The 18412-nt window shown below is 38.1% G+C and overlaps 2 protein-coding genes across 3 annotated transcripts in view; one reads left to right on the top strand and one right to left on the bottom strand.

Moving 5' to 3' along the window:
* The window catches only part of lmtk2 (lemur tyrosine kinase 2), a 43091-nt gene extending 39766 nt beyond the window's left edge, over positions 1 to 3325 (top strand). For both annotated transcript variants that reach the window (XM_084402581.1, XM_084402580.1), the window contains exons 12-14: positions 90 to 222; positions 825 to 1079; positions 1173 to 3325. In XM_084402581.1, coding sequence (XP_084258707.1) covers positions 90 to 222; positions 825 to 1079; positions 1173 to 1201 — 417 coding nt within the window. In that variant the 3' untranslated portion in view covers positions 1202 to 3325. The remainder of the gene's footprint in view (positions 1 to 89; positions 223 to 824; positions 1080 to 1172) is intronic.
* Positions 3326 to 3745: 420 nt separating this feature from the next.
* Positions 3746 to 18412, bottom strand: part of tecpr1b (tectonin beta-propeller repeat containing 1b) — a 29539-nt gene continuing 14872 nt past the window's right edge. The window contains exons 13-25 of the mRNA XM_084402644.1: positions 17002 to 17151; positions 15297 to 15454; positions 13601 to 13728; positions 10620 to 10698; positions 10452 to 10548; positions 10252 to 10331; positions 10106 to 10162; positions 8732 to 8906; positions 8038 to 8173; positions 6685 to 6777; positions 6206 to 6312; positions 5352 to 5471; positions 3746 to 4343 (exon numbers count right to left, since the gene is read on the bottom strand). Coding sequence (XP_084258770.1) covers positions 4224 to 4343; positions 5352 to 5471; positions 6206 to 6312; positions 6685 to 6777; positions 8038 to 8173; positions 8732 to 8906; positions 10106 to 10162; positions 10252 to 10331; positions 10452 to 10548; positions 10620 to 10698; positions 13601 to 13728; positions 15297 to 15454; positions 17002 to 17151 — 1500 coding nt within the window. The 3' untranslated portion in view covers positions 3746 to 4223. The remainder of the gene's footprint in view (positions 4344 to 5351; positions 5472 to 6205; positions 6313 to 6684; positions 6778 to 8037; positions 8174 to 8731; positions 8907 to 10105; positions 10163 to 10251; positions 10332 to 10451; positions 10549 to 10619; positions 10699 to 13600; positions 13729 to 15296; positions 15455 to 17001; positions 17152 to 18412) is intronic.

The raw sequence follows: 18412 nt of genomic DNA, 5'->3' as shown, positions 1-18412 counted from the left end.
TGCATTCTTAAATCTTTCTAAATACAACTCGATTATTTTTTTAAGAGAGGCTTTTTCTATGCCTGATTCCCTGTTTTTCAACCAAATAGGAAACCCCAACAAAGGAGCTTGGTGAGCATACTCTTGACCCCAGTAGTCAATTGTCTGATTTCAACAGTCCAGTGTCCTCCTCCAGCTACTTTAATAGATTTACCAACTCTGAGAGCTCCACTGATGAAGAAGGTAATGGATAATGTTAATTTTCTTCTTTACGGTCATCTGTGTTTCCCAACCGTGGTCCTGGATCCCCCCCCCCAAACAGTGCACTTTTTGGGATGTTATCATTGTGATACACCCATTTTAGGTCTCATGTTGTCCCCCAATTCCTCCTCTTATACTATGCCCTAAATGTAATGTACTCTTTTTAAGAGGAAAAAGTACAAACTGCAAAAATCTACCAAAAATAATAGACCACCCGGTTACATTTGGCATACCCTTTTCAACACACTATTCTTTGGGACACTAATTCTTATTTCACATACTATTTATGATGGATAGTGTGCACTTCGGGATGCAGGGTGGGAGTCTCTATTAATAAGCCAATGAGTTCAGTCAGGTGTGTTTGATTAAGGAGGCATTTGAAATATGCTGTGTGGCGGATACTCCATGACCGGGGGTTGGCAAGCACTGGTATACATTTGAACTGTGAACCCATTAAACCAATGGTACTCAGGCCAATCAGAAACCAAATTTCCCAAAAAATGTTGGTGTCTCTGTGAATTAAATAGTTCTTCAAAGAGTCTTGTATACCAAACAGACTTTAAACCTTTGGATTTGATTCACAGGTGGCGCATTTGAGTGGGATGATGACTTCCCATCTCCAGAGCCCAATTTTCTTTCAAAAGCAGCCAGTGATCATTCTGCCAGTAGGTCCAGTGGGACCTCGGCAGCTTCTAAGTATTTGTCACCACCCCCTGCGAACCGCACCTTGGAGCAGAGCTGGAACAGTCCCTCCAACTACACGCGCTTCTCCATCTCCCCAGCCAGCATCGCTAGCTTCTCCCTCACCCACCTCACAGACTCCGACATTGAACAAGGGGGTAAGTTGAACACAGACATCCACGCATAAACAAACAAGAGTGGGACCTCAAGAATCTTAACTTCTGAATCCTGTTTCTCGTTTTCTTTCTCAGGAAGTGGTGAAGATGGAGAGAAAGATTAACCAGTCTTTTGGACGCGTGTAAATGTTGGAGAAATGTGACGGATATATTTGCTTTGAAGGCTTTGATTGCTTCTCAGGCAGCATTTGGTATTTATTTGAGGTTATGAAGGGGATTGCAGAAACTGAGCAGGCGGCATCCTGTGATGACTTCCTGTATTCTGCAAATGAGATATGATTTGCAATGTTTTTCATCAGTGCAATTTGGAAGAAACTTTGCTTCACATATGCTTTAGAAACTTTCACGCGCTTCCCAAGTGTCCTGCCTCACTTTTTTTTTTTTTTTTTTTTTGCTCATATGCATTACTTCTTAGTGTCCACATTTTACTTCAGAAGGTTGAAGCTGAAATTTATCGTTTAACCAGAGGACTCCCTCTTAAACACTAATGAGCCAATCGACTCAAACTCAGTTGTGCAATTGAAACCGTACAATACTTGCCTTTTATTTCAACACACTGGATTTTAATTTTTTTTTTTTTTAAATGTGAAATCTAGTGTGACATGCTTATTTATATGATTGTGTATCGGATTAGATGTCCAATAGAAGCAGTATGGGTCTCCATAGATATTTTTGTACAGTGTTTGGACCGTTCATTCACGACAACCGCACCACTTTCACCCAAGCAACAACTTGCATAGTTTTAGTGACACGTTTTGTATTTAAAGATGTAAAAGTCAGGATATGAGCAGCTGAGCGGTTTCGGACATGAGACGCTAATAAGTCTTAAAGTAGTGAGCAGTCTTTGTCATTGTGGTCTATTCATGAGGAATTTTTAAGGAGTGCTGCATATCAGGGCTTTTTGTTGAAGCGTTGTGGGATTGTATATTGAATGGGCCGTCGCAGTGCCTCACAGCCCCTCTCCTCCCGTGTCTTCGTCCTTTCTGAATGTTGTGCAAGTTTTCTTATTCAGTACCATGGGGATTCTCACCCATCTAGAACATATCAAGGTCATATTTCACCTCAAAATCAAAAGAAAGAAACTTATATTTCCCTGAGAAAATGAAGCCTATTTTTGGGATCAGTAAGACTTTTTCATTGTGGAATTTTTTTCATGAATTGAGCGCCCCCCCCCCCCCCCCCCAAACCCCCGCCAACTCTCATTACTGTGATGTGAAAATAAGTAATGATATTATATTTAAATTGTAAAGTGTTTGTATCATAATGGTAGTTTTGCTGATTTGAACGATGTTAATAGATATTTTGCAAAATATATTATTTTTTTCTCTAGATTTTGGATTGAAATGTGACCCAGACATTTTTTTTTGTGCGATTCACCAACAAGTTGTCATTGTTGGCGGTGGATTGATCTACGAGTCAGCGAGTAATTCTGAAAGCACTGGTGGTGCAGAGAGACTAGCTAGCAACTAGCAGGACTTCCAGGTGATGGCTGCTTGTAGCATTGAGTAGGAATACTGTTCAATGGAAACACAAAAGAAACCTCCTTACATTTCTGATTCCCTGTGTTAACTTTAAAGAGCAGCTTGTAAACACTCAAGGGATTGGAAATTATTTCGTTTTTCCTCTTTTGTGCATGTATTATTCATCGGACCTGAAAGTTATAGGTCATGTGAATCCTTTATATTTGCCAATCTTGCTGCTCTGAATGCTTTTCCTTTGAGTTGACAAAGAGCCCGATCGACTAATGTATATAGCCTTGTAATGTATATTACCTCGTATCAAATCAAGGTGAAAACGACACAATCAGAGGAAAGAACGTTCCACATCACCGAATATTTCCTTGGTTCAATCTGGTAGAACGTTGATGCTCAAGATTGTCTTGCATAAATTGGGAGCCTGATTATTTGTAAAGGTTATTGCTGGAATAATCGGGTTCATAGCTTCTACTTCCCCTTGTAATTCAGTACAGTAATATCTCTATGTTTTAGACCTGTTGAATAACTGTATTACCAGCACTCGATTTTCAGTTCAAATTGAAATTTTACGAAAGGAAATTTGTTTGGTTTTATTCTACAGTATACTTTGCTTAATCTTGCACATCTTTAAAGTGAAACTTAATGTTGAATTGTTCTTCTGTATATAAATGTTTAATTTTGTCTGTAAATTGGGTATGATGTTAGGAATAGGTATGAGGACTGATTTTGTAATTTAATGCTAAAATGTGACACCACAGGTGAGAAGCGATCGAAAAAGACAAATTAACGGTGAAATAAATGGGGAAATGCAGGTCATCATGTCCTTGTAACTTGTAAATTTTAAAAAAATGGTGATATTTTTACTTCATATTGATGACGATGATCATGCCTAGTGTCATTGAAGGAATGGTTTATAATGAATTGCTCTGTTTATTATGGAATTAAATGAAAATGAACTTCTGTCTTGTATCATTTCTTTGTCGTGCATGTTTCACACATGCTTTTATTCACAGGTTCAAGCAATGGTGCGAGTTTGGGGAAAGTGTGTCAGACCAAGATCAGATGGGGTAGGATTTAGAAAATCAGTTTTTTTGATTATTTTTGAACTTTTGTTTGGTGATGCTAGTGGTGCAGACATTTCTTTACTTGAATTCACAAAGAAAAACAAGCTGGTGCTTTTTAACAGATCTTTATTGAAAAAAGAAAAGAAAAGCATGTCCAACGAAAGACCACAGTAGGGAAGTTGTCCACATATACAGCATTGTCTACTTAAGTGGACTATTTATATTATTTTCAAATAATATAATCAAACCAATAACATAAAATGGGCTTCTACCGATTACAGAAACACATACGGCAACAAGAAAATGTGACATGCACAAAACAAATTGAGAACAGTCAATTGAGTCAGGTGATTCAAATCATACATGTACAGAATCAAAAGAAGTTCAGTCACACCCAGAAGCTTGTTTTCACAGAGGTGAAAGTTTGTTATTCAGGCAAGTGGAATCAAAAGAAGAAAAAAAGTCACATTTGGTTGGAAGGGCACTGGGTTAGAGACAGGAAGGGTGTCAAGAACAGCAAGCTGGGACGTGCAGTCAAGCATGATGATGATGATGGTGGTGGTGGTGGTGGTGGGTGAGCAAAATGACTAGCAGCTCACAGCATTCCCGTTCACCTGACTCGGAGTCCGGCTGGGCATTGGACTGCGCAGTGCCACACGCTGAGCCTCTAAAGAGTTCCCTCTCACAGACAGGTGGTCCCAGCCGCCCTGTTGAAGAAATGACTCTCAGTGTAAAGATCTGTTGACACCAGGTCTACATTAGACCTTATGTAACTTTTGCAGAAATTATACAGCATTTTAAAATTGGAGGCTTTCGGAGGAAGGCACAGTTCGGCGTTAGACTTAAAGGGGTGGTATAATGCCCCTTTTTACAATATGTAAAATAAGTCTGTCCCCAGAGTGTGTATGTAAAGTTTTAGCTCAAAGCACCCCGCATGATAAAATTGTCCCTTTTTGAGGGTGTTGTTTCGTGTGTGTCCCTTTAAATGCAAATGAGCTGCTGCTCCCGGCACCTATGGCGGAGCTTCTAGAGCTTGTGTGTGTGTGTGTTTGTGTGTGTGTGTGTTAGCAGCTCTGATTACCTCACGCAGACACACACTAAATGTCAGAAACTGTTCTGCCTTTTATGTTTAAACGAGTCGGACAATGATGGAGAGACTCAAGAAGAGTTGACAACATGTAGAATTCAACAGGATGTTTTTAAATGGTTAGTTGATGAATTTATGTTGCTGATGTGAAGTTAACTATTTTCAATTAGCATATTCTATCATGATAATCTATAAAATTGCTCGCGTGAGAACTGTTGTAAGATGCCTACAGAGTGACACGCTATTGCATTTGTGTTACGTACTGTATTGCATGTGAAAAGATGGATGCCACAGCTTGAGCAGACCCTCAAATGTGCTCGACTACAACAACTCTTCCTCCTCTCAACATGGACTGGCTGTTCCCGGGGCTGGGGTTTATGTAAATTTTGGGGTTGGTGATGTCACTAACCCAGGAGGAATGTCGTGTAGTCTCTACCAGCCGTTTGTTGTAGTCATTAAAAAATTATTTCTTTAAAAGCAAATATCTTCCTTTGCTTTGAACTTGGAGCGTTGTAACTTTGCAGATGTTGCTTATGCTCAAACAGCAACATTACACACTAAGTAAAGTCAGAAAAGTGAAATCATAATCAACCACCCCTTTAATGTGAACAGTTATGGAAAGACTCACCCCGATACCAAAGTCCCAGCTCAGGCCTTTCGGCTGCATGGGCTTCACTCCCAGTCTGTGGCACACAGTTCCTGAGCTTTCTAATGGATAACCTGCCACTTTATCAGCAATTATCCAAACCTGGACAGATAAAACATCACAACCATAAAACCAGTCAAGTTGTTATTTTATATTTAGGTTTGTTAGGGGTGGATCTGGGCATGATGGGAGTTGGTAAACCTCAGGAGGTGTAGATGGAGGAAAGGCTAGGTCTATAACAAGAGAAGGCAGCATAAAGTAACAGTGGAAAAGAGAAACAATAACTCCCACATATGTGCAGCATATACAAGGAGAACAACAAAGGGCCCAAGACAGAGCCTTGTGGAACACCATACTTTTGTTAGGTCAGGTAACTTTTCATTTACACACATGAAGTGGTAGTGATCTGATAGGTAGGATTTAAACCAGGCCAAAGATTATTAACTCTTTTCCCTGCTAGCCACCAACAGCATTTTTTATATTTTTTACTAAACTTTCATGGCCCCCAGAATATTTTGTTGAATGAATATCAACATGCAATATATCAGACAAAAGAACAGAGCCTCTACTTTTGAACTACAACAACAAAAAACCCTTTATTGTAGCACGTTGACTACAAAATGCATAAGCAATGCTTTTGTTGTTGCTAGTTTCTGCTTTTTTGCCTGCGTTTTGATCCAGAGATTCTGTACTCTCAGAATAAGCGTAATAGCGCCCCCTACCGTATTACAGTGAAAACATGGATTGCTGGAAAATTCTGTAAATGTCAATGAAGCATTGTGTGTGCTTTAGTATGTTAGTCAACACATCAAAATAACAAGTAAAAGGTTACAAACCTGGTCCAGTGGTCCAACAGACACCTTGCACACGTTACTGGAGATGAGTTCCCATGCTGAACCCTGAGGATAGCTGGGTGTCAAACCCTGTCTGTACCACAGATTACCTGCACAAACAGACTGAGCTCAGACTCGACTGGAGAGATAACAGCTTTATATGCGGTACAATGTTTCCAACAGATTAAAATCTGATGTGTAAAAATGTCCTTTGGCAGACAAATCAAATCTAGGAAGTTAAGACTGATGTTTAGGGCGGCTGATATTCATGTATCACATTGGAAAAGGAGCTGTGCTCTGTTTGCATACTTCACATTTTGACAAATGTAGCTGATCATCCAGGTATTCCAAACCATTCATAAATAGAAAAATGTGCATGCTTTGAATTGACACACTCATATAATGAAGATAGAGTTATTCAGAGCACATACAGCTTGATTCAACCAAATAACAAAAGAAGTGAGTGGAAACAAGTGTCTCACTGTTTTCATCCACAGCATAAACGGAGGTCCTGCCCACGGACACCTGTTTGAGCATCTGCCTCAGAGGAGATGGGATGTGGTACCAGCACTCGCCTGAGAAATCAAAACATAAATCATGAGTCATTTAACACAATGGGTGTGCTTTTCATCATTTTAAGTCTAAATGACAACAGTTTAATTCTGGTAGTTGGCATTTTTCTGAAAATAACAAGAATAGAGTAACTTAAAAAACAAAAACACTATTATGCCTTTTTTTTACCAAAGTCTTGTTTTTGTTTTCTTCTAGAATAGGTTTTTATACTTGAAAGTTGAAAAAACACAATTTCCAATAATTGTTACTGTCAGTTCTTCTTTATTTTATAGTCCTAAAATATCAGCATAAAATCTACTAATAATATATTCATATTTTCACTGTAAACTATCAATCCTGCTACCTTTCATATTCCAACATACACTTTCAACATTTTCAAAACTATTTTTGATTGATTTTTTTTTGTCAATCATGTCTTAAAGGGGTGGTTGATTATGAATTCACTTTTCTAACTTTAGTTAGTGTGTAATGTTGCTGCTCGAGCATAAACAACATCTGCAAAGTTACAACGCTCAAAGTTCAAAGCAAAGGGAGATATTTGCTTTTAAAGAAATCGCTTTTTAAGGACTACAACAAACGGCTGGTTGGGACTACACGACATTCCTCCCGGGTTAGTGACATCACCAACCCTAAAATTTACATAAACCCCGCCCCCGGGAACGTGATTTATAGATTATCAAGACAAAATATGCTAATCAATGACTAGAAGATAACTACACATAAGCTACATACATTCATCAACTAACCATTCAGAAATGTTGTCTACATCTTGTCACTTCTTGAGTCTCTCCATCTTTCTGACTTCAGTTTGAACATAAAAGGCTAAAAGTTTTAAAAATTTCCAGTGCATGTCTGTGTGAGGTAAAAGGACACAAGCTGTTGAAGCTCCGCCCTCTGTACTGGGAGCAGCAGCTCATTTGCATTTAAAGGAACAGACACAAAAATGGTGCGTTTTTGCTCACGCTCAAAAAGTGACAACTTTAACATGCTATATAAAAATGTCTGTGGCGTATTTTGAGCTAAAACTTCACATACACACTGTGGGGACATCAGAGACTTATTTTAAATCTTGTGAAAGGGGCATTATATCACCCCTTTAATTTGTAAACTTGCCACAACTTAAAAAGTACTGATTTCAAAGCATGCTTAATGCACAGTATCACATTCATCACAAGCTGTTGAAATTGGAAAGTATTTGACATATTGTCGGATGTCACTCATCATTCCCTGGTTGAAATGGGGATTGGGCTGCTTCTTCTCACCAGCTGGATTGAGTGCGGACACAGAGCCCCGGTAGAAGACGGCCCCGTCCCTGGCGATGGCCCACACCTGGTGTCCTCCTCCTATACAGATGGACTTGAAGGGCTGGTCTGTCCCCACGTGGAGCCAGGAGTCGCCCTGTGCTGAGACAGAGTCAGAGGTTAGAGGACACTACAACTCAACATGAGAACAGACAGAGCCATATTCACGCTCTGAATACTGATGTAATAAATTCCCAGTCAGCAACATAGTTTCGGCCCAGATCCGGCCCACATCTGGTACTTGTTGAATCCACATGTACCAGATGTGGGCCGGATCTGGGCCGACACTACGTTGCTGTCTGGGCTGAGATGAGAGTTTTGAGTAACACGAATAGTGAAAACACGGAAAGCCGGGAAATTCCGTCAATGGAGGGGAAAGAGTTAAGACTGTTAATAAACATTTTGCACTGACTTATAGCTTCAAGAAAAGTCATGGGTTATTAATAATTCTGTCAGTTATGTGTGATTTAATTACAAGGCACACTAAAACTGACTGATACAACCAGGCTTTACTTTTCTGGGACTTGCGCCATTAGGGATTTGGTGATTATTTTGGGCCTGGTGTTTCTTGAGGTCACCATTTCAAATGAAATGAAATGTTGGTGAAGTGTTTTGTGTGTGTGTGTGTGTGTGTGTGTGTGTGTTTGGTGCTCACAGCCGGGTTCTCTGCAGTGACTCCCAGACGGCACAGCACATCTCCCTTCTCACTGATGGCCCACACAGGAATCTGCTCCAGGCCGCTGTGAGCCAGACACGGCAGGACGGTGACGTCAGTCAGAGGGATCGGGGGAACCTTCTGCCAAGGGCCCGTGAGGCTGATCTCACACCTCCTGTGAGAGACAACAACTCTCCTTTCTTATAACACAGCACAATTCTGACACACTCTGGTGAACCAGAATGACATAAATAGTCATAATTATGAGATAAAAACAAAAAATTATATCATTCAAAGTCAAAACAATGACATACAAAGTCAAAATTATCACATAAAAAGCAGAAATTATCACATAGCAAGTCATTATTATGAAATAAAAAGTCATAATTATGGCATAAATTAGATGCAAAGTCGAAATTATGACAAATTACTTGATTAAAAAGTCAAAAATATGACTGTCATAATTATACTTTTAACATAATTTCAACTTTTTATCTCATAATTATGACTTAGTGTCATTGTATTTACTTTTTGATGTAATTGTCTAATTCATCATTTAGAATTTTTTTCATAATTTCGACTTTATATGTCACAATTATGACTTTATAATTTTTAGACTTATAATTAAGACAGTCATAATTTTGATAATTGAAATGTAAGAATTTAGAATATTTGTCATAATTTTGACTTTTTTGTGTCATAATTTTGACTTTTTATGTCATAATTTTGACTTTTTAATGTAATGATTATAACTCTAAGTTATAATTCAACTTGGTATGTCATAATTTTGACTTTTTAATGTCGTATAATTTTGGCTATAAAGTTATAATTCCGACCTAGCATGTCATAATTTGGAATTTCTAGTCATCATTGTGACTTTTGATCTCATAATGACATCATTTTGGATGTTTATATGTCATAATTTTGACTTTTTGTCATCATTTTGACTTTTTGTCATCATTTTGACTTGTGAAGTAAAATTTTTTGAATTTTTGTCTTTTTAATGTCATATAATTTCGACCTAGTATGTCATAGTTTCGACTTTCTCTCGAATTTTGACTTTATGTCATAGTGAAAATATGTCAATTTCAGATATTTATGTCAGAATTTTGACTTTTTATCTCATAATGACAATTTCGGATTTGTATGTCATAATTTGGGATTTTTGTCATAATTTTGACTTTATATGTCATAATTATGTTTTTCAAAAGCGGTATTTTTTTTCTTGTGTGGCAGAAATGGGTTTTTATAGGGGCTACTGTGCGAGTTTGTGGTTTAATTTTTTGCCCAACATTAGAAAGAAACAGAAATAAATTGTTGCTAAAAATGTTAATGTAAATGCATGTATCAAAATGAGAAAAAATGTGAACTCACCGAGCCCACCTTCTGCGCCGCACAAAATCCTTTATTGTCTTATAACCGTGAAAGGTCCTGTATGTACATAAAAAAACATAGAATATATTAGTTTGAAATAAAACCGTCTAACTTCCGTTCATTAATATATCCAAAAATCAACATACACGTGGAAATCTGCAGCGTACTGCCAGCCCTCTTTATCTGTCCCTCCTGGGACACTGTAGTCTACGGCCCAATCAGAGACCTGTGAGCAAGAGATGTAGAAATCATTCACAGACGACAACTATCTAATCTAAATTTGCAAAGACACAGACGTGCACTGCACTATAAATGCTACAGGAAGCAGAAGCCTGTGGTTTTGTACCCATGTCCACTGTGGTGAGGGAGTGCTGGTGTTGTCTTTAGTGCACTCTCTCAGACCTGACGAGTCGCTCCACATGTAGCGATCTGTGGGAAGACCCCTGAGGAAGAGAGCACACACTGAGCGCTTGCTTTAAACAAACACACATCAGCTCCGTTACACTACACTCACTTGTCCGTGTATCCCGTCATCGGGTTCCAGCGCTGGTTCTCGTAGATGCACACGCTCCTCACATCACATACTTCATTTCCTGAAATCCCACAGATTCAAACATCAGGCAGACGCAACTGTTCTTTCAAATAAACACTTGACATGCTGATCTAGACTGAAATGATGTCTTAATTGAAAGGAAAGTACAATGATACAGTGTTTTCATTAAAAAACAAAGAAAACAAATCGCAATTTATTCTAAATTTACGAAAATTTTTGGTAATATAAACATAAACATGTAACATTGTATTGTTATTATACATATATACAGTATTTCTTAATGGAAACAGTGCTATTTTCATATTATTTATATTCTATTATAGTATTTATTAATATTTTGAATGTAGCTTTTATTTTTATAATTACAAAATTACAGTATTGTTAATTTTATGTGCTTTTGTCATTTTTATTCATTTTTTTTTTTGTTTAATGCATTGTTTTGATCATTTTACTAGGCAAAATTTCTACGTTTGTTAGGTAAGTTTTAAGTTTAAGTTGTCCCTTTAAAATTACTATTTTTATTTTATTGCAGCGTTATTTCAATTACCAAAATAATTTCATAATTTAATAGTTTTAGTAATGAAAGGCTGTAGCCCTTATATGGAGATTGTTTGGGCGTGTATTATGTAGATTACTAACCTCGGTCATATGGTTGCTCAACTAGAAAATCGCTAATTCGTTAACATTAGAATAAGGTTAAGAACAAATTTACGGATATGTATATTTTTGCGTTCTCTCGAAAATGTTTTGCGTTCCCCTGAGAAACGAATGCAAAAAGTTTTGCGAGCGAACACAATGTTTCTCAGGGGAACGCTGAGAATGTCCCGATGTCCCGTCTCCGTACAAATTGATGTGTGTATGCAAGAGTTGTGAATTAGGAGGAACTTTTCTGAGAGAAGTTCTCCAGTGCATATACGAATAATTAGGGAATGAGGACACAATGTTTTGGGAAGGTTAAAGATGATTGGAAAGATCAGTGACTATGTTTTGAATGTAATTCTAACATACTGTGCAGTATATACCAGGGGTGTAACAATATATAGTGTCACAATATATATATCGCAATACAAAAATGCAACAATATGTGTCGTGGATAGTTCATCCAAAATAATTACTGTGTGAGAAAAATTCAAGTGTCAAATTTTTGTGTCACTACTACATTAAACTACTATAATGTTGAATATAATGTATAATAATGCAATAGGGGAATATTTGTGGGTCCTGATTGTGCCAAATGTCTTATGTTACCAGTAAAAAGTGGCCTACATTATTTTAAATATATCTAGCCAGTGACAGTGTAAGCATATTCGTCTAAAATAATTCTGAATATTGAATATGAATATTGAAAATGAATATTTTTGGTCACCATTGGGTTTCCAGCACCAAGTCCAAGCCTATTCATTTACACCCACAATGTAAACCCAAATTTAGCATTTTTTTATTAAAAAATAAACCTTTTATCATATGTCTTGGAGTATCGCAATAATATCGTATCTCGAGTTCAATATCGTGATATGTATTGAATCGTGACATGAGGGTATCGTTACACCCCTAGTATATACTGAATATCCCATCCTGATGCAAGGTTCAGCTTAGACCAGCAAGAACTACATCCTGGTCCAGGCTGGTTTATACTGGTTCGGTACTGGTCTAACTGGTGCACCGGCAAAACTGTGTCTTTCTAGTTAAGCCGGTTGACCAAGAAAGATTTGCTGGTGAAACCTCATGGGAACATCAGCACACCAGCATCCAAAACACAGCATATGCTCACCCAGATAACAGGGACAATGTTCTCCGAATGTTGGCTAACGTTCTGACAATGTTCTCGCAAAAAGTTATCTAAGTAACATTAATAGAATGTTTGTTCGAAGCAATCTTGTCTTCAATAATGTTCTCAAAACGTTAGCACAAAAACATTATTATATATTGTTCATGGAATGTTTTCTTCTTGAAGCGTTTTAGTTCATCTAACTTTCGTTGGACGTTACTTTTGAATATACTCTGAACATTCCGAAACATTCCGAAAATGTTTGCAAAATGGAATGTTATCTTTACGTTCACATAAACAAGAACGTTTTAAACGTTCAGAGGACATTCAAAAAATAACATTCATATAACTTAATCGAAACGTTAGCAAGACATTCTTAGAACATATATTTGTTTGCTGCCCAGACAGCAACATAGTGTCGGCCCAGATCCGGCCCACATCTCGGCCCACGCGTTGAATCCACATGTACCAGATGTGGGCCGGATCTGGGCCGACACTATGGCTGCATTTACACCGCAGGTCTTGATGCCCAATTCAGATTTGCTAACTATATCCGATTTTTTGGACGACCCGCTTACATCATCTTTTAAAAGTGACCTGTATCTGATATTTGCATTTACACTATACACTGCCGAAACTACCCAATGTAAACGTTCTGACCCGGAAAAGGAAGTAAAACAGCGTGATATGCAATAGATGCAGAAGCAGACAAAATGATTATCCAGTGTTTTGCTTTCCGCACTATTGTCTATTTTTGCCTGCACTGTCTCTTCGCCCCTTCGCCTTATTCGTCCTCTATCGCGCCATTAATAAGTCATGTGATCGCAGTTGGTGTCCACCTGAGTTGACGTCCCTTTTTTAATGACGTACGACTCGCATTTACTGGGGAATATCCGATTTGTCTGCTTACATGGCAGACGCAAATGCACGTATCTGATTCATATCAGATTTATTTCAGCATATGACTGAGGCCTGAAACCAATCTGAGAATATCAGAATCCATGTGCTTTTTTCCTTCTTACACGTTCGCCGGTCATAGGAAAAAATCGGAATTGGGTCACTTGAACCATGCAGTGTAAATGTTGCTGTCTGGCTGGGCATCAGAACTGGACACAGGTTAGTGAGAGAGACAGGGTTAGCCGCATGCAGGGTTAGGGTTAGGGTGCATGTTTACCCGGAGCCGATGGTCCCCTGCCGGCCCCTGTGTAGACCCAGGCTGTGTGATCGTGACCGATGCCCCACACCACACCCAGACTGCTAGACTCCACACACAGCAGATGAGCAGGAACCTGCCGCCAGAACCTGAGCCCACAGCAGGTACGCGGACAGACACATGAAGCATGCCAAGCCCAACAACACACACACATTACAATGACAGACACACATTCACACACACCAAACCAAATCAAACAGTTGGGTGACATGCAAGCTTAAATTATGAAATTATGAAACTCCAGCTCAAAACCTAGCGAGCTGCCTATCTGGACAGCAATTTAGGCTTGTATAATACAATTTAGGCTTGTTTCAAAATGCAGTATTAATCTGCTTTATAAGCAGTGTTTGGGAGGAACCGACTATTTACTGTTTGCAAATTTGGATGAAATGGAATGTTTCCTTTATGTTCACAGAACCAAGAAAAACGTTTTTAAAACATTTGAAAACTGGACATTTTTGAAAGTTTTCATAAATTAATCTGATTATTAGCAAAATGTTCTTGGGACGTATTTTCGTTAGCTGGGATATAGCTAGTCAAATAGCAGCATACCTATAAGTTCACTATTATAGTTGCAATGCAAAAAAAACAACAACTTAGATGTAAACTATTGCACTTCAAGTATGCTTAAAATTATACATTTCTAAGCTAAAAGTGGGTTAATTTAGTCCCAAGAATTGTTGAAATAGTAGACTACGAGTGCACTGATATTAGTGTACTTACTACATAAAGTATACTTGGAAAATTTGCTTCAACGTCATTTTACTTTACTTAATAAAACCTTGAAGTATAATTCAAATAAAATAATGGTTTTGATGACCAAACGCTACATGTACCGTACATTGCTGTTTTTATTGTCATACTGTATTGCACACAGTTGTAGTCAAGTTTTAGTCATTGAATAGATTAACGTCAATATACGTTTAGAAACAATGCACTGATTCAAGTCTCTTCACAGAAACCCTTGTGCAATATTTTGTTTTAATCGAATATTTGTACTATATTTAATATAGTTAATTGCTTCTGTTCATCACTATGTTTTTGACTCTCTTTTTAGTTATCTTAAGTGTAAATGTATAAGATCAAGTTTATAGTCGTCACCCTCATACATACAGTATGTATTCATTCAAAACCCCACAGAACCAGAGAAATATTGCTCTGATTAAGTTATGAGTTATATAATCTTATAGTTTCATAAAAATGCATTGCCCTCTTGAATCATTTAAAAAAATGAAAAAGCTACTTCCTTAGTAACTTGTAGTTTAGTGAATTACTTGTTTGAAAAAAATATTGCTTAGCTAGTTTCAAAATAGCTTCCCCAAAACTGCTTATAAGACACCTCTGGCCAAACTGAAAGACAGGATTGCACCTAATCCCACAATGCAGTGCGTTGAAAGGAGATGGTAGGCGGAGTGTATAGAAAAGTCGTACATCTATTCATAAAAACATAGTTCAATCTGCTTTAAAATGAACTATTGTGCCCAATATTTGTGTGTGCTACAAGCTTTATATAATATTGTGTTGTTAGCTTAGCAACATGCTAATGCCATGTGAAGGTGGCATGTGAAGGTGCTGTCGATGTAGAAGACAGCAGACAGTGAAGCAGTTAACTAGGTTTAGAACAGAGATATAGACAGACAGATGGGGAGGTTCTTACATGTGATCGCAGGGCAAGTACTGCGCCGGGGCCTCCAGGCTGGGTGACGGCTCATGCACCATGACATCACCTTTACATGTCACAGCCCACAGCGCTTGTTTGGATGGATGGTCTCCAAGACCTCTGGACTCACAACACGACTTGTTCAACAGAGACAGCTGCAAAGATCACACACAAAAACACGCTGTTGCTATTGAAATCAAAACAATTTTGGCCAGACATATGTTCTACATGAGAATAATTTTTTTCGTTGTTAAAGTGTGGCTATTATGCTTTTTGGGATGCAACCTTTCATGCAGTGTGTAATATAGTGGTTTGTGAATGAAAAAGGTCTGCAAGACGTCTACTTCGACTCATAGAAGAGTCTAAAAGAGTTTGGTTTGTGATGTTGACATGTCGAGAAGATGCTTTTTTCTGCGCTGCCAAAGAAAATCCACTTTTATGTTCTTCCAAAGGTTGAGGACTCGCGCTCAAATTGATAAGGAAAAACAGATGCCATCGTTACTGTTTGTATCACTGTGTATCAAGTGGTGAAGAAGATCCAGAGCTGAAATTCAGATATAGTAATGGACATACACTGTAAGCCAAGAACACAAAGAATGGCCTTCTCAGCTGCCATAGTTGCAACTCTTGCGTCATCAGAACAGGGTGTTCAAAAACGTTTAAAAAACGTTTTGCAACTTTTTGTCGGGGCTTGAGTAGAGTAGACCAATCACAACAGACTGGGTCATCTGACCAATCAGAGCAGAGTAGACCAATCACAACAGACTGGGTCATCTGACCAATCAGAGCAGAGTAGACCAATCACAACAGACTGGGTCATCTGACCAATCAGAGCAGAGTAGACAAATCACAACAGACTGGGTCACCTGACCAATCAGAGCAGAGTAGACCAATCACAACAGACTGGGTCACCTGACCAATCAGAGCAGAGTAGACCAATCACAACAGACTGGGTCACCTGACCAATCAGAGCAGAGTAGACCAATCACAACAGACTGGGTCATCTGACCAATCAGAGCAGAGTAGACCAATCACAACAGACTGGGTCATCTGACCAATCAGAGCAGAGTAGACCAATCACAACAGACTGGGTCATCTGACCAATCAGAGCAGAGTAGACAAATCACAACAGACTGGGTCACCTGACCAATCAGAGCAGAGTAGACCAATCACAACAGACTGGGTCACCTGACCAATCAGAGCAGAGTAGACCAATCACAACAGACTGGGTCACCTGACCAATCAGAGCAGAGTAGACCAATCACAACAGACTGGGTCATCTGACCAATCAGAGCAGAGTAGACAAATCACAACAGACTGGGTCACCTGACTAATCAGAGCAGAGTAGACCAATCACAACAGACTGGGTCATCTGACCAATCAGAGCAGAGTAGACCAATCACAACAGAGGAGGCTCTCAGGAAGGAGAGGTTTAGAGAGACTGAATCCTTTATCAAACCGTTTCAGACTCTGTGATGCTGCAATGTATCTTTATAATATATTATAAACCTATGGTAGAAAACCTCCAAATCAAAATTATGAACCTTTAAAACAGCATAATAGGGGCACTTTAAAGAAGATTATGCAAATACAGGATCATGGCTGGTAAGATGTAAGATTGTATGCATTTTGGACCCTGTGTGTGTTTTATGTCATAGAGATCCTTTCTTATCCAAATGTGCTGATCATAAGGGCTTTTTACCCAGTTACTGAAGTCTTGTAGCGATGGAGTTGCCAGTAAGATGGGGCTTCTCTGCCTGGTCCTCTCTGCTGTGTACACCGCCACAGTGTACAGAGAGTCCCTCAACACGGGCACCAGGGCCGTCACCTCCTTTATCACAGCATACAGATACTGACACACACATCAGGACAATCATGGGATTAAATTACAGTCTCATATCTTCAACAACACAAACAAAATTTGATCTTCATTTGTAATGACATTCACTGAAAGAGTCCACAAACTGTCATAATTAAATTTTGCTTTTGAACTCTTCTTTTAAAAATGTAGTCAACATGTGTCTGATGATATACTACACACCCATGTGAAAAAGAAGTGCATTTAACTGTACTGAATTGTAGTGTACTTCAAATCTTGAATGTTTAATTGAAAAAAGCGAAAAATTTTACGTTTTGTTTTTTTACTTGATCGGAATGTTACAAAACTTGGTAAAAGTTTTGGCACTTGCTATGTAAACACACACAAAACATGTATGGACATTATTTGAAAAGGTTAAATGGTCCTGAAAAAAATAGTCACACTTGTGCTCCTCGCAGTCAAAAATGACGGCATTGGAAATTAATGGGAGACGAATTCCATCTAGTGGAGACGTTTGGTACTGCCGCCTAACTAAATCTGACTGAAAGCTTATTTTTTGAGATATCAAGCTCAAATTTGGAACACAGCTTGTTTATATTGGCTTTGATTTTCTTGCAGTTTTAGAGTAAAATGTGTTTCTGAAAATATATTTTTCTATTTCTAAAATTTTAAATAGTATTTTTGTGCATTTTTAATAACAATAAACGTTTTTTTTTTTTTTTTTTTTTCACTTCAGCAATAATTTGCCAAGTGTCATCTTTAAAAAGTGATCAAACTCAAGTCTGTGCTCTAAAGCATTCAAGATTTACGACAGTTTAAGTTGTAAATTTAAATTTCAGGTCTGTGCTCGAAAAGTGAATAAATGGATTTTAAATACAGTGTAAATATAATTTAGTACCATAAAATCCCCTAAAAATACTAAATATGAAATAAAAAAACATGGTTCCACTTTATTTCGATAGTCCACTTTAGACGTTCTACTAACTATAAGTAACTTTTCAACTACATGTCAACTAATTCTCATTAGAGTATTAGTAGGTTAGAGTTAGGTGTTAGGGTTCGGGTTAGGAGAATAAGTTGACTTGTAGTTGCCAAGTTACTTATAGTCAGCAGAATATCTGTTGGTGGAGCATCAAAATAAAGTGTTAGCAGATATTAGGCATACAGTCTACCAATACTCTAATGCCAGTTAGTTGACATGTAGTTGCAAAGTTACTTATAGTTAGTAGAATGTCTAAAGTGGACTATCGAAATAAAGTGTTACCAAAAACATTATCAAACTAAAATATAGACA

This window comes from Rutilus rutilus (genome assembly GCF_951802725.1).
Source record: "Rutilus rutilus genome assembly, chromosome: 1".
In the NCBI taxonomy this organism is placed as follows: domain Eukaryota; kingdom Metazoa; phylum Chordata; class Actinopteri; order Cypriniformes; family Leuciscidae; genus Rutilus; species Rutilus rutilus.
Note: the sequence above shows the minus strand (reverse complement) of the source record. Positions and strands in the feature narration are given on the sequence as shown.